Below are 16,880 nucleotides of genomic sequence, written 5' to 3'. Positions count from 1 at the left end.
CTTAAATCTTAATTATATGCTTCCCTAAAGTAGTGAACACTGCCAAACCCAACTGAGTACTTACAACTTTGTACCTTTTACACCTTTGCCTACATATTTTTATATGCATACATTATATGTTATGGCCTACATTTAAAAATATACATGTGGTAGTTCTAGATGTTTCGAATGTATTGTTATTTACAGCTTGATTATCTGGTGCATTTGTGGCGTTCTACCATTTGTTTACCTATTGTTACCTTTTGCATTTGTTTGCCTTCAGGGCCAACCAGAGAGGAATGTTGAATTTATCATATTTCTGATTTCCAATACTTTAACATGAGAAGTCTGTACACTGATGGTCATGTTTCCTTATAAGGATGAAATCAATGTGACAGATTGCCTCCGCCCCAAATCTCAAAACATCATGGACTTAATAGGACAAAAAAAGCATATCTTGGCCTACAAGCCATTGATTTTTTTGAAGTGTTATAAAGGATATTATAGATTGCTGCCTATTGTATAAATGTACAATTTAAGCAATTTAAAATAAAGACGTTACCAAGGCAACCATCACTGCCTAAGGGAGATTATGCCTGTTGCACAATTCATGACATAATTTAACACAATATTAGATATGTAATTTTACACATTTTTACACGTTATCGTCATTACCAGAATGGGACCACAATTGTAGGACGTATTTGGAACATTATCGCGTGCACATCCTCAGCAGTGTCTTATACGTGGATCCTTGTGAATCATTATTCCTGTATTTGAAGCTCTGGAAGAGAATTATGGCAGGCCCAACCCCTTTAAGGTTGGCAGGGAATGATTTTCCAACAGCATTGCTTGTTCTGACTTATATTTTGTCAAATTAGAAAGTATAAGGTTGGTTCACACTTCTTATTTAATGACTCTATCTTGCAATTGTTCTCTTTCTTTCATTATCATTATAGTGAACTATGGTTTTATTTTTGCTATTCACAACAAAAACCAAATTGCTCTGAAATAGAACTCCATTAGGCACATTGATCCATTTCATGGTTGATCAAGAAAAGTAGGCTATGCCGGGGCCAACTACTAAGATCTTAATCCAATGGGGACATGGGAGAAAAACTGAAATTAGGACGATGTTAAAACAAAAGGCTAGACAGACATATGTGTCCACGGTTGTGCTGTAAAAGGCTCCTAATCAGCAGAGGAAGAAAAAAACCTTAGGCCCTGACATTTGCGATGCTTTGGTGCTTGTACGATGTATTGATTAGGGAATCGGCCGTTTGGCATATTGTCCTGCTGATTGCTCACTGCTATGCACTGTTGTCCAGGACAATCACTTTGTTTAGGCCCCCTGGGCACTGACCTCCAGTGCCATGGAGAGTTTCCCATCTTCATAAATTAACTGGCATGCAGAATGGGTTCAACTGACTCGCCATAGCGCAGTGAGCCAGTTGGACATGTCTGACTCACAGAAACATCTTTGTGAAACAAGTCACACTCACAACACATTCTGACTGGATTGATTTAAAGCCCATCAGTGCTCTGAAGTGTCAGGGAATGAGGTTACTGACATTCTGCCTAAATCTGAATTCACAGCGTGAGAGTAGAGGTCCTAAGTAGATAGTTAACATGGGCATGATTCATATGCAAAATGAATAGTCATTTAAGCACATTCACTAATCTGCATGAGAATTCTGAACTGAAGTGAAATTAGTAAATAGTCTATGGCAGGGGTTGAGAGCCAGGTGGCCTGGGAAACATGTCCATCAAAGAAAAACTTTATTTCTGCTGTTGGGACATTTAGCCCAGAAAACCATAACAAATCAGTTAGTTTAATTGAGGAAATCTTATTCCAGGTATTCCCCAGGAATTCAATAAATATTCTTGTGTAAATGTTATCCAGGTATGCAATATTTTGGGCTTAGTTGTGGTCCAGTGTACAACTAACCTTTTAAAATTATTAAATTTTGCCCCTTCCCCATGTGCTTTGACAAAATATAGTTTTCTCTGAACTAGAGCCAAATAATATTTATTTGCCAGATAGCACAAGGAATTTCCCATTTATCCAAAAACTGTGGTCTGAAACAGATTTACTATTAGGTATGCTTGCTGGAAACTTGGAAGTAGCTTTTCAGCTTAGATTAAGTGACACGGTAGCCAGCTACTGTGGTTGGATAATCAGAGCGTGGGGCCAGTACACAGTTGGTCGCTAGATCAAATTCCCAGTTAATCTTAATTCCCCCAAATGTTGATTGTGCCTTTTGCGCAATTGAAAAAAATCTATGCATTCTATAAAAGCTGACAGAATATCAATCAATCAATCAAATGTATTTATAAAGCTCTTTTTACAACAGCAGTTGTCACAAAGTGCTTTTACAAAAAATAAAAAAATACTACTAAATATTTCTATAAGGTGGCAAGGGTTTCTCCAGCTCCAGTCATAACTAACCAGAACCATCTCACTATGATACACACAGGGATTGTCTCCAGCTCCAGTCGTAACTAACCAGAACCATCTCACTATGATACACACAGGGATTGTCTCCAGCTCCAGTCGTAACTAACCAGAACCATGTCACTATGATACACACAGATCCTGGGGCCCACCTCTCCCACCATGCCGTTCCAGGTGCCGTTGATCTTCTTGCCATGTTTTCCATTGGTCACTAGGTAGAGGTCGTAGGTGAACTTTACATGCTTGGCAATCTTCTTCAGGATGTCAATGCAGAAGCCCTTACAGCAGCGTTTGATATAGATCCCAGAGTCTTGAGTTTTATTCCTAAGAGAGAGAGAGGAAAAGAGCCAGGGAGGAAGGGTCCGGCAGACAAAGGAAAAAGCATGCGGAGAGTTAAGGCAGCGTAAGAGATCGGAGAAGAAAAGAGAAAGCAGTGGAATAGAAGAGGTGACATGTAGCAGGGGAGTGGAACAGAATGGACGAACTTTGGGAATGTCAAAAAAAAAAAAGGCAGAAGGTAAAAAGAGGTAGAACCATGGAGCTATATACAGTATACTGGGCATTCACACATCTTGGGCGGCAGGCAGGTATATGTTTTCATGCTGACTAGCGTATGTTCAGACAGAGAGTGGACAGGAGGGAACATTTCAGCGTGTTAGCAGTCTGCTTTCTATAGACTTCTGTAAGGGAACTCCTCCTACCCCGCTAGCCTGGATATCATCACGACCGTGTTGCGAATAACGTCCACGGCAGGGTGAGACAGAAGAAGAGTTGGTGGAGAAAGGAAAATATTGAGACATGACAGGGCAACCCAGACAATTAGAGGCCGAATGCAACTCAATACGATGTAGAGACTGGAGGCAGACACTCCCACGGGGCTAGAAGAACAGGGCCCGAGGTACTAACGGTAGGAGACTATGAAGGTCAGGACTAGAACGATAATACGTATTAAAATGATAGACTTGGACACTGTTTAGACATCAATACTCTGTATTATTGCTGAATACACTGTTGTGGAATGGTGTTACAGTACAGCAGTGTAATGGATACAGACTGTGTTAAAGAATTAGTATGTGACATGACACAGTGCTGTGTTAGGTTTGCCCTCACATGGTCTGGAGCTGTTTCCTACAGGGCACGGTGTTTCTCATGCAGGTGCCACTGAGGGGGTCTACGTCCTCCACGATGACAAACGGCGCCTCCTCCAGCGTTACGATGGACAGGTGGTCGTCCTCTCGGCTTTCTGCCCCTGAGTAGAGCTCAAAACGAGGCCACACGTGATACTTCATGGACAGTGAGCCATTCTCCCACTTCCCAACCTGGGACAGTAAACAAACACGCAGTCAGGCTGCCTTCTGTGGTAACACTGCGCTTCTGTTCTGGATTCAGAATGATATTAGAATTTGTTCGGACCTTTTGCCAATGCATATTTGGTTGAAAATAACATGCAAAAATAGGCCCCTTGGAAAATTATAAAAACTCAAAATGGCACTATTTTGCCAAAGCGTTGAATATAAATATATAAATCTATTCATCTGTCAGTGAGCACACAATAAGGAAGGATTAATGAGCGTAAACATGTCACGATAACACACCAAAACCCATGGATGAGACGGTGGATGATTAACGGAATGAGTGAGAGAAATGGATGTGGGGGGGGGGGGGGTTCACTACTGTAAATTCATCCAATCACATCAACAAGCGGTTGGTGGGCACCGAGACATCCCAGAGCTCACTGGGTAGTCAGAAGGTTAAAGTGAAGGATGACAGAAGACTAGGGAAGAGAGTTGAATTCAGAATGGGGAGCAGACAGAGGGAGGGAGAGATAAAGTCATTTGTATACGAATGCTAGGACTCTATATCAGAGTGTCCGACTGGATTCCTGGAGGACCCAACAATCCCTTTGCTTCTCAGCACTGAATTAGAAGGATCATTTACTCAATTTTCACCATTACTGACAAATCATACCTGAAGACTCCTGTCTTTTGCCCTCTACTTCAGCAGCAGCTAATGGCCACTTATTTCTGGGAATCGTCTGGGTATAAATGGATATGGATTATCAAGTAATTGGGCCTGTTAAGATATGAGGTTTGGACAAGGAGCTGGCACTTGAGCATACACATACACACACACACACACACACACATAAAAACACTAACACAGACACACACATACCCACTCAAGAAAGGAAAGTTGTCAGGCTACAGCAAACTGACTACAGAGACTCATACTCCAGACTGTCAACCTGCCATCTGTCAACCAGACTACTGACTCCAGACAGTCAACCTGCCATCTGTCAACCAGACTACTGACTCCAGACAGTCAACCTGCCATCTGTCAACCAGACTACTGACTCCAGACAGTCAACCTGCCATCTCTCAACCAGACTACTGACTCCAGACTGTCAACCTGCCATCTCTCAAGCAGACTACTGACTCCAGACAGTCAACCTGCCGTCTGTCAAACAGATTACTGACTCCAGACAGTCAACCTGCCATCTCTCAACCAGACTACTGACTCCAGACAGTCAACCTGCCGTCTCTCAACCAGACTTCTGACTCCAGACAGTCAACCTGCCATCTGTCAACCAGACTACTGACTCCAGACAGTCAACCTGCCATCTCTCAACCAGACTACTGACTCCAGACAGTCAACCTGCCATCTCTCAACCAGATTACTGACTCCAGACAGTCAACCTGCCATCTCTCAACCAGACTACTGACTCCAGACAGTCAACCTGCCATCTGTCAACCAGACTACTGACTCCAGACTGTCAACCTGCCATCTCTCAACCAGACTACTGACTCCAGACAGTCAACCTGCCATCTCTCAACCAGACTACTGACTCCAGACTGTCAACCTGCCATCTCTCAAGCAGACTACTGACTCCAGACAGTCAACCTGCCGTCTGTCAAACAGATTACTGACTCCAGACAGTCAACCTGCCATCTCTCAACCAGACTACTGACTCCAGACAGTCAACCTGCCGTCTCTCAACCAGACTTCTGACTCCAGACAGTCAACCTGCCATCTGTCAACCAGACTACTGACTCCAGACAGTCAACCTGCCATCTCTCAACCAGACTACTGACTCCAGACAGTCAACCTGCCATCTCTCAACCAGATTACTGACTCCAGACAGTCAACCTGCCATCTCTCAACCAGACTACTGACTCCAGACTGTCAACCTGCCATCTCTCAACCAGACTACTGACTCCAGACAGTCAACCTGCCATTTGTCAACCAGACTACTGACTCCAGACAGTCAACCTGCCATCTCTCAACCAGACTACTGACTCCAGACAGTCAACCTGCCATCTCTCAACCAGACTACTGACTCCAGGCAGTCAACCTGCCATCTCTCAACCAGACTACTGACTCCAGGCAGTCAACCTGCCATCTCTCAACCAGACTACTGACTCCAGACAGTCAACCTGCCATCTCTCAACCAGACTACTGACTCCAGACTGTCAACCTGCCATCTCTCAACCAGACTACTGACTCCAGACAGTCAACCTGCCATTTGTCAACCAGACTACTGACTCCAGACAGTCAACCTGCCATCTCTCAACCAGACTACTGACTCCAGACAGTCAACCTGCCATCTCTCAACCAGACTACTGACTCCAGGCAGTCAACCTGCCATCTCTCAACCAGACTACTGACTCCAGACAGTCAACCTGCCATCTCTCAACCAGACTACTGACTCCAGACAGTCAACCTGCCATCTCTCAACCAGACTACTGACTCCAGACAGTCAACCTGCCATCTCTCAACCAGACTACTGACTCCAGACAGTCAACCTGCCGTGTGTGAAGCAGACGGGACAGGCATTACACAGCTTCAGAACTACTTCAAAAGAGCAGACAGATAAAGGAGTAGAGGACAGAAGGAGTAGGGCTGGACGTCTGCACTCATTAGAATCCAAAAAGGGGTCCAGCTGGAAGTCAAACTAGGAATTAAACATGAGAGCCAGAACTGGAGGAGAGAGGAGAAGGGAGGGAGGAGAGAGGAGAAGGGAGGAAGGGGAGAGGAGAAGGGAGGGAGGAGAGAGGACGCGCGGGGGGCGGAGAGAGGAGAAGGGAGGGGAGGAGAGAAGAGAAGGGAGGGAGGAGAGAGGAGAAGGGAGGGGAGGAGAGAGGAGAAGGGAGGGAAGGAGAGAGGAGAAGGGAGGGAGGAGAGAGGAGAAGGGAGGGGAGGAGAGAGGAGAAGGGAAGAGAGTCACCTTGCTCGCTGATCAGAGGACAGACTATAGATTGCAGAGCAGAAACCGAGCGGTATTGAAAGAGAATAGAAGGAACAGAGTAAGGTAAACAGACAGGATGACATGGAACTACAAATAAACACACACACACACCCCTCCAGAGGCCAATCCTCACCTTGTCCCACTGTCTCATCTTGTCCAGGAGGATGATGACCAGTTTGGGGTGCATCTGGTAGCCATCTTCACTAAAAGACAGGTTCCGGCCCTCAAATGTCACGTTCATCAGATACCTGCAGGGGGACAAAGATTCAATTCAGCAGGGTTGTTATTCCCACACACAGGAGGAGAACGGTGGAAAGAGGACAGAGTAGAATGGAATCAAGTTGAATAGATAGAGCAGAATAGAGTAGAATGGATTCAAGTTGAATAGATAGAGCAGAATAGAGTAGAATGGATTCAAGTTGAATAGATAGAGCAGAATAGAGTAAAATGGAATCAAGTTGAATAGATAGAGCAGAATAGAGTAAAATGGAATCAAGTTGAATAGATAGAGCAGAATAGAGTAGAATGGAATCAAGTTGAATAGATAGAGCAGAATAGAGTAGAATGGAATAAAATAGAGAAGAGCAGTAAATGTCTGTTGCTGCATTGATGATCATGACATTGCAACCCCATTCAAAGTGTTTCGATTACGTGTTAGCAGTAGTTTCTTAGTTGTATACATATATAAATATATATCTGTGTGTGTGTGTGTGTGAGAGAGCAATACAGAGAGAGAGAGAGAACATTAGTGTTTCTATAAGGTGAACTCGTTCTACTGCTCTGCCTCGGTCTCTCTCTCCCTCTATTCTCTTTCCCTGCCTCTCACTCTCTGATTTACTGTTTCCATGGCAACACTCTGCCTCAACACCATCCACACAATGCATATATAAATAAATAAATGAAAAAGATGAGGCATGACTGGAGCTAAGAGTGCTGTGTGTGTGTGTGTGTGTGTGTGTGTGTGTGTGTGTGTGTGCGTGCGTGCGTGCGTGCGTGCGTGCGTGTGTGCGTGCGTGCGTGCGTGTGTGTGTGTGTGTGTGTGTGTGCGTGTGCGTGCGTGCGCATGTATACGGGTATTGCACACATGCTCATTGGTGCGCTGCTACCTACCTGTACTGAACTGTCTCTTCAGAGAGAGCTAAGCTCTAGCTGGCCTAACCAGCCTATCACTAGAACTCTGTGTAGCGCTACAACTGCTCACCGCTAGCACTCTTCTCCCACTCCCACCCTCAGGGACTGAGTCCGACCACTGACTTCCTGTCCACACACAATAGCTCTCCACTGGCGAATAACAGGCATGCCACACATGTCAGCCCCTGTCAACCACACACACACACACACACACACACACACACACACACACACACATACACAGAGGCGGACTCGGAACAGGGAGTGTTTGAGTGACATCTGTGTTGCGTATTAAGAGTTGATTGATTAACGACACGATGAGTGAACTGTTAGATTCAAAATGTCACCAGTCCAAATCTCAGGGTTTATGACATCAAGTTTCTCAAGCATCATTCAGCCAAGTAGTCAAAGATTTTTACTTGCTATTGTAAGAGGAAATTTTTTTTTTGAAATATTGAAGTTATGCTCCAGAGCTTTTAGACAATACCAGCCAGTAGTTTTGAAAATGCTCCCTCTCACAATTGACCAGAAATTGTGCACAAGTACATGCTACATCATTCATTTCATATGGGAACTAGTGCTTTGTATGCAATGAGCCACAGTGTTGGCCAGCAAAATAACACTTTCATGCCTGCGAAAACTGACATTGAGCAAGCTGAATATCAAAGCCGCGTGCAATAAATTGGTGAGAAATCTGTAATTTTTCAACAAGTGGAAGTATTAATCGAAAACAAAACCATGCTGTTTCGTACCCTCATAAACTGACCATTTCCCTCGCAAGGACATCTCTGATACGCATACTGTATTTACCTTTGGATTGTAATACCATATCCATCTTTTGCAGACTTCATGTTTTGCTAGAATATATTAAGGGGAAATAACCTTGAGAAGTACACTACTGAAATGGAATGGGTTCCGTTTTTTAAGGAATTGTTGCTTTCCTGGTTTCTTAAAATGCCACTGACGGATCGCTGCGGTGTTAAAACAAACACCAACCACAGTACCTCCATGTGGATTCTGTAGGGCATGAGAAGCAGTCCATTATGTCCACAATCAACCAAGCCCCCAGGTAATGTTTCTAACCACCCTAACCTATTATATATTAATGCTGATTCATTAACCATCATAGCATGCAATTTGTGAGAGTACAGAAAGCTCATAGTTCTTTCCACTGATGAATACTTATACTGTGGGGGTGGGGGGCATCTTTCTAACTAATTTACAGATCATGACCGTTCTTTTTTAGCTTGCCCAACATCACACTTACAAGCTCTGAAGTTCAATCTCCTCACCTACCACTGGTGCATGTGAGGATCTTGCTCAAGTGAGCCACTCTGTGCATGTGCTACACCCGAACACTAATCTGACACCATAAGCAATATTAGCTCTATTTCTTAAATGGCAGCCCTGCATCCATCATTGTGCCACCAGAATAAGACTCTTGATAATTATTTGAGCATGAAACTCATCCCTGTGCATTTTCACACTGAGAATGTGCATCACTAATTTAATCTGTTGCCTTGTAAATGACATGCAGGAGCACCACAGGACATTGACAAAAGTCATTGCCTGACTCAGGTTTACTTGTGTGGTGGTTATTCGATTCATATTTGCTAAAACAATAAATTTAAAAAAGAACCCAACAATTTCCCACATAATTAATTTACAGACACCAAAAGCATTCTCAACAAACAAATTGCTATGGCAAAACTCTGTCCAATTAATGAATGTACTATGCTTGTATTATGTAATTTAAACATTTCTATTCATCAAATGGCAAAAATGTGTAACTAAAATAGCCAGGCGACTAAAATATTTCGCTGCTTGTTTGGGGGCCCCGTAAATCTACCATCGACTATGGCACTGAAAAGTCCTGGCCCTGACTGTATGTGTCAACAGCATATTTTGCGCAGACACAAAGCCCATCGAAAATGCTGCATGAATTATAAGCCATTTACAAAATGGCTCAAGGGTGAATATTCTTTCATGTTTAGTGAGCATGGTGTAGTCACACACGCCAATGTACATGTGGGATATTAGTGTGTGAATCTGCATACTGTACCGTCCTACACACACTGACAACGGCAACTGGGAGACTTACAAGAATATGTAATGTGTTGCCATGGTACCCACAACCATTGCGATTTCCAAGCCAATCTGCTGCGTTGCTATGGGAACCATAATCTCACAGAGAGAGACAGAGAGAGAGAGAGACAGAGGGACAGAGGGAGAGAAGCAGAGAGTGAGACGGGGAATGAGGGAGAGCGGGTGGGGGGGTGCATATTTCTTCACTTCAACACAAACCCGTTTTTCCTCTCTGTCTCGGTAACAATACTTTTCTTGGCTGTAAAGTGTGTTTAACTTCCTCGTCTATGTCACCTTCTCCCACTCACTGCCCTCCTTACCGTCACACAGGCCAGATTGTCAGAAGATGTAGATGCTTTATACTAACATAAACCGTTCACAGGTACAGACCGGCTTGCTAGAACTACAGAAGATGTATAAAATGCACAGATGCTACAAACATTATCACCCACATGCACACACACGTGTAAATTAATTTACACACACACTTCCACACCACAGTCACACATGCTGTACAACACCAAATGCTAAGTCACATGGCCTGACACACATTCCTAGTGCATGTACACATGTGAATTATGAAAGAGGTCTGTGAAAAATGGATCAGGAGCTTTTAATAAATCAGCTGATATTACTTAGTAATGAATAACACTACTAAACAAGTATTGTAATTTAGTGATTGAATTTTCAAAAATGGTATCTAAAGAAAGTAACAAAAGAAGTAGGTTTATTTGTTATTGTATGTGTTTTGTTGGTGATTGTGTGTGTGTGGGTATGTAGGTGTACGTGTGTGTATGTGTGTTTATTTGAGAGGTAAATATAATAATATAATTCTCGGTATTCATTCTTATTATTATTGATGCAAGAAATGTTATATGATGATCTCTATTGGCACTGACAACACAGACGCATACGTGTCAAATCAATTCCATGGAGGGCCCAGTGTATGCTGGTTTTAGTTTTTTTCTTTAAAGTGGTGCCCAGTCCAGACCTTAACGACCAGCTGAGGATAGATCCTAACTAATTAGTGACCTTATTAATCAAATCAAGGCAAAAACTAAAACCGGCCAACACTCGGCCCCTCCATGGAACCAGTTCGAGACCTGTGGCCTAAAGAAACAAAATGTTTCTGGGGATTAGACATGGGAGTACCTAACCCTTGGGTTTAGGTATGGTCATCTGTGACCCATTTGAAAGCATAAAGTCTTTTATTTCTTCTGCATGAAACATGACACACTCAACACTGGGTATATGAACATTTAATAAAACCACTGGTGACCAAACCAGAGAACAGTGGTGGAGAATGGTGGTGGAGAACGCTGGTGGAGAACGCTGGTGGAGAACGGTGGTGGAGAATGGTGGTGGAGAATGCTGGTGGAGAACGCTGGTGGAGAACAATGGTGGAGAACGGTGGTGGAGAACGGTGATGGAGAATGGTGGTGGAGAACGGTGGTGGAGAATGGTGGTGGAGAACGCTGGTGGAGAACGGTGATGGAGAATGGTGGTGGAGAACGCTGGTGGAGAACGCTGGTGGGGAACGGTGATGGAGAATGGTGGTGGAGAATGGTGATGGAGAACGCTGGTGGAGAATGGTGGTGGAGAACGCTGGTGGAGAACGCTGGTGGAGAATGGTGGTGGAGAATGGTGGTGGAGAACGCTGGTGGAGAACGGTCGGTGGAGAACAGTAGTGGACAACAGTAGTGGAGAACGGTAGTGGAGAACAGTAGTGGAGAACAGTAGTGGAGAACAGTAGTGGAGAATGGTGAGGAGTGTTTCACTACAACACATAGTAACGTGCATAGACACACATGCATACACACCAAAACATACATAGATGCGCACACAAACACGCTATGCTCACCCTTGGTCAGCTTTTGATTCGATTTTGCCCCAGGTTATATAAGGTGACACTGTTGTGCCCCCTGAAACACTCGGTCATGTCTAACACCACCCTCAAGCCCTGGTTCTTCCCAGGGGTAAACCCATATTCTGCATATTCCAGGTCTAACTGTTTCTTGCATTACATGTCACTCATAATAGTATTTCCTATTTAGTTGGCTAGTATGGCATATACTGTCTTATTACCACCCATATTCAAAGAAACTGAGCCCCTGCAAACATCATCATGGCTCTTTTTCTCTACCGATTCTACCTGATTCCATACCCAAAGCCTAATACCTCTAAGGGAGCAAGAAAAAGACAAATCACACACACATACTATCATTCATGTGTGCAATGTGAATAACTGACCAAATGTTCATCAACAACTTTGTCTGGGGTGTCCAGTCATTTATTTTGATTGTGGCATGACAAATTAAGCCTGATGGCAAGGGCAAAGATCAGATGTAATTATACTGGGTAGGGCTGGTCCAATTTAGGCCCAATTTTTTGACCCTAACATTCTCTTTCTTTGGGTTGAATGTGGGCATTGACGTTCTTTGTACCTGAACGGTACATTTGATTATCAAGCACACTAAACAAATGAAGCAACCACTTACGTTTGGTGAAAGCACATTCTCTACATTATTCTACAACCCACAGAATGATATAAACATATTCAAAGATATGCCAAAAAAAAACAGGGAGGAAATAGTTTTTTAACATGGTAGAACGTACAGCAAGTCTAGTACTAGGAACATTTAATCAAATAAAATATTAGCTAATTATGTGTATCATAACAAGTCTGCGCATTTTTTGTGATTAAACCTTTGTGGAAAAGATGAATTTGGTCTGTTTGGACTACACAATTGAAAAAAAGTACATTTTGTAATTCAAATTGACTGCTGAATTGGTTATTGATGGAAAATCCATTGTTGGGGAGTAAATTGTGACAATGTTGTTATTAACATCAGCTTAGACCCGCTAAGATGACAGTTGTACCAAAATGATTAACATAACACAACAAATAAACTGTTATAAACTATAGAAATATAAAGTAGGGAAGACGCAAACAGAAAAAAGTATATGATAGGAGAAAGAGAAAGAAGACAATATATGATAAGAGAAAGAGTGAGAGAAGAGAGTACATGACAGGGAGAGAGAGGAGACAGTCCATGATGGAAGACAGAAAGTATGGGAGAGAAAACACTACATGATAGGAGAGAGAAAAGACAGGGCATTATGGGAGAGAGAGAGAGAAGACTGGACAATATGGGAGAGAGAGAAGACAGAACATGATGGGAAAGAGAGAAGACTGGACAGTATGGGAGAGAGAGAAGACAGAACATGATGGGAGAGAGGCAATACAATACTTGCCACCTAAAAATACCAAATAAAACCATTTCTGCACTGCAAGACTTGAGAGAAGCAGGGTACTGGTAGGAGGAGACAGAAAGACAGAGGGAGAGAGAGACAGAAGGACAGAAGGAGAGAGGGGGAGAGAGAGACAGAAAGACAGAAGGAGAGAGTGGGAGAGTGGGAGAGAGAGACAGCGACAGAGACAACAGCCTGACCCAGTTCTATTAAAGCGCCATCATAAACAGGTACAATTTTAAATCCATCGCCCAAAAGCTCTGTGAAGGAGTCCACTTCCATCGCCATAAACAGATTTTCAACGGTACTTTAATGGACTGCAGCTGCCTACAGACACTGTCTGGATCTGGAAGAGGCTCTAACAAGGTCCATGCAGGGTCAAAACATTTCTCAAGCATATGTCTCCTAAAACTAAACCACCTCTAAGTTTTAACTTCTTTAGGTGGGAAATAGCTTTGTTTAAATTATGATCCAGAAGTTTTCTGGTTGATTTAAATGAAACCATCCATACCTGTAGGCTACTTGTCAGTACACTATGCTGTTGACAAAATGTGTTAACTCACACTACTTCCCCTGGTCCGTTTCCACTGATACCTATATGATCCTGTTTTATTTGAACTAATGGTCCAATTCTCTCCAAATAAAACAATCCAATTGAATTGACGGACACATAATACCTGATACATAAGGATCCTGGAAACATACACTGAGCAAGTAACAAGATTCAATGACTGAATCAAGTAAAAACGCATGATATTTTACCTGTGGTAGATGTATTAAACTCCATAGGGCTTGATCTGCCACATAGTGAGAAAGCACTAATTGAGTCTAACAGCTAGAGTCACATCTGCTACTAATCAGCTCATTGACCCTCTGAAGAGGTTATCAACCAACAGGTTTAGCTCAAGTCAAACTGGAGCATGATCTGAGGTCAGTTCAGTGTGACTTAATCATGAGCACTGCCTACAGTAGTGTATTGGAGGAAACAGGTTAATGTTGACTGGGGAGCTCATTACAGAGGATCAACAAACTGGCGATGGGGGCTTGACTGGCACCTTAAAGCACTGGACAGCGGCAACCTAACACGGCGTAAAAACAGCGGCCTTTGCTGAGCTATGACCTCTGAGGGTATACTACCAGACAGCACAGGAGGTAGACTGAGCCAAGCTTGGAACATTTTGCACAACAAAATCCTCCCAAAACTCCACCCAGATCTGTGCCTGAGCGAAAAGAACTCAGAGCCTCCCTGGGTGCCCAGCTGCCATGGTACAACAGAAATAGCACTCAGCCGCTCTTGACAAGCCTAGATACGGTGGAGGAAACGGGATTTTTGTAAGTAGCCGAACCCACTTTGGTGTCCCAACAGTACGCCGAACAATCCCCCAAACACACAGTGGCAGAGTGGCAGAAGGCGGAGTCGGGAGGAACTGCCCCCGGAATGCAGCACCACATTCAGCTGAACAGAGGAGCACAACAGGCCTGTTCTCAGACTGAAATGCCACTGGGACCAATTACAGCGCTGGCAGAGCAAACCGCTGCCGAATGCTCTGCATTACAACGAGTTCAAAAGGCCCAGCCGAGGAGACGGGGGGGGGGGGGGGGGGACAGCAGAGGGGGGGGGGGCTGTTTGGTGTGGGGGTGTGTGTACACGTGTGGTGGTCTTTATGTGTGCAGATGCTGAAAGAATTCCATGGACTGACTGGAACGCCGCCTGGAACGCCATATTCACCTGAGCACTTCGTTGGGGTTCCCGGCAATGGGCCCTTTCTTGTCGGTGGCCCCGTGGCACTCAGACTTCATCAGGGTGTGAGCCCCTCTGTCCAGCATCATGGTGTTGGTTGCCATGGCGATGACGGCCACGCCGTCGCGCACACGGGCCTCCAGGCCGTAGTCCCACTCATCGTACGACACAGAGATTAAACCTGTAGAGAGGCGGCGAGACAGATGAAAGGGATGAGAGCGAATGGGGGGGCGGAGAGAGAGAAAGACAGAGAGAGGGAGACAGCCGAAGAGAGGGAAAGACGGAGAGAGAGTGAGAAAGATAGAACAGGCGGTAGCGTCCAGTACGTAGTGAAGGTATTTCGGAAGAAGGGGAGACAGAGAGCAGAAAGAGGAAGACATGACACACAGCAGATGAGACAGAGAAAGAGCAGGAGAAGAGTGGTTATGCAGCAGAGGGACTCAATCAAAGGGCTAAACACACATTCCACTGACAGCCACCCCTTTCCTCTGCTCCCCGTCAAACAGCATCCTCACTGTCTGCTGTAGCCAGCCTTCCACTGACTGGCCAATCCATCACCAGGCAACCAGACATAAAATAGGCAGAGAGTATCCAACCTGTGGGCCCAGGAGGGCTCCGGGATGACAGCTCAGTCCCTCCAGAGCTACATGTCACACCGCGGACACTTATTCAAGGCTTTTTTATTCACATTACATACGGTCCATTCTGGCGTGGCTGTAGACCTGCCTGTCCTTAAAGCATTCGAGAATAGCTATTACTTCCCTTAAAATCCAAAAGCTTCTGTGCATGTATTTAATCTCCGTTCGCTCTAAACACACCGTCAGATGTTTTCCATGCTGCTTGTCTTCCCTTAACTTTCCTTATGTAGAGGTACACTGTATCTGAAAATCAAAAATAAAACCTAAAAAACTAAAACCTTGCGGCTATTTAAACAAACGTTCCAAGAATAAACATATAGCCATTGGCCTATTTTATGGGCAAATTTTGAATGTAGGCTCGATTTAATAAACAACACACTGTATTATTGGTATACACTAGTAGCCACACTGTAGCCAGTAATCAGAGTTTGACAGTGAGCTTGTTCATTTTGCATGGACCAGGACTGAGGGTACCAAGGGTGAGCATTCCCAGGACCAAGAGTGGTCTAGTTTAGTGATCATAAACTAGATGCTATTGGTTTATGTGAAACGTGGCTAAAGCCTAAAGAATTCACTGCCTTAAATGAGGCCTCTCCTCCTGGCTATACTAGTGATCATATCCCTCGTGCATCCCGAAAAGGAGGGGGTGTCGCAAATATTTATGACAGTAAATATAAACTTACTCTCAAACATATCACAGAGTTTCATTCTTTCGAAGTTTTACTCATGAAAGTTAACCAGGCCGATAAATCATTTTACATAGCTACTATTTATAGGCCCCCCGGGCCATACACATTGTTCCTCAATGAGTTTCCAGAATTCTTGTCTAACCTTGTAGTCATGGCAGATAGTATTCTAATTTTGGGCGATTTCAATATCCATATGGAAAACCCCCATGATCCTCTTCAAAAAGCCTTTCAAGCCATAATCGACTCAATGGGTTTCATCCAACATGTCTCAGGTCCAACACATTGCCACAATCATACCTTAGATTTAGTCCTGTCACGAGAAATAGATATTGTAGATCTAATAATTTACCCCCAAAATCCTGGATTATCGGATCACTGTCTTATTACATTTACCGTTAAAACAAGAAATTCACTTGCCCCCCAAACAATGAGTTTCAAAAGCCGTACTATAAATTCTCGGATTACAAATAAATTCCTTGATATTCTTACTAGTTCGCTCTTAAATGACAGAGTAAATAAATCTGTAAACGATCAAATCGAGGATCTAAACTCAATACTGCGAAATACATTAGACATAGTTGCACCACTAAAAACTAAAGAAATACGCAACAAGAAACTTGCTCCTTGGTACACCGACAATACTAGAGCACTTAAGCAAGCCTCC

The 16,880-nt window shown here is 43.8% G+C and overlaps 1 protein-coding gene across 4 annotated transcripts in view; it reads right to left on the bottom strand.

The window, feature by feature from the left end:
• LOC105006258 (glutamate receptor ionotropic, NMDA 2B) overlaps nucleotides 1-16,880 on the bottom strand; it is a 120,212-nt gene that overhangs the window by 22,736 nt on the left and 80,596 nt on the right. For all 4 annotated transcript variants that reach the window (XM_034295577.1, XM_034295578.1, XM_034295576.1 and 1 more), the window contains 4 exons: nucleotides 14,878-15,070; nucleotides 6,814-6,928; nucleotides 3,545-3,753; nucleotides 2,587-2,758 (listed from right to left, as the gene is read on the bottom strand). In XM_034295577.1, coding sequence (XP_034151468.1) covers nucleotides 2,587-2,758; nucleotides 3,545-3,753; nucleotides 6,814-6,928; nucleotides 14,878-15,070 — 689 coding nt within the window. The remainder of the gene's footprint in view (nucleotides 1-2,586; nucleotides 2,759-3,544; nucleotides 3,754-6,813; nucleotides 6,929-14,877; nucleotides 15,071-16,880) is intronic.

Source organism: Esox lucius, chromosome 11 (assembly GCF_011004845.1).
Source record: "Esox lucius isolate fEsoLuc1 chromosome 11, fEsoLuc1.pri, whole genome shotgun sequence".
In the NCBI taxonomy this organism is placed as follows: Eukaryota; Metazoa; Chordata; class Actinopteri; order Esociformes; family Esocidae; genus Esox; species Esox lucius.
The sequence above is the reverse complement of the archived record's forward strand: the minus strand, read 5'-3'. Positions and strand labels throughout refer to the sequence as shown.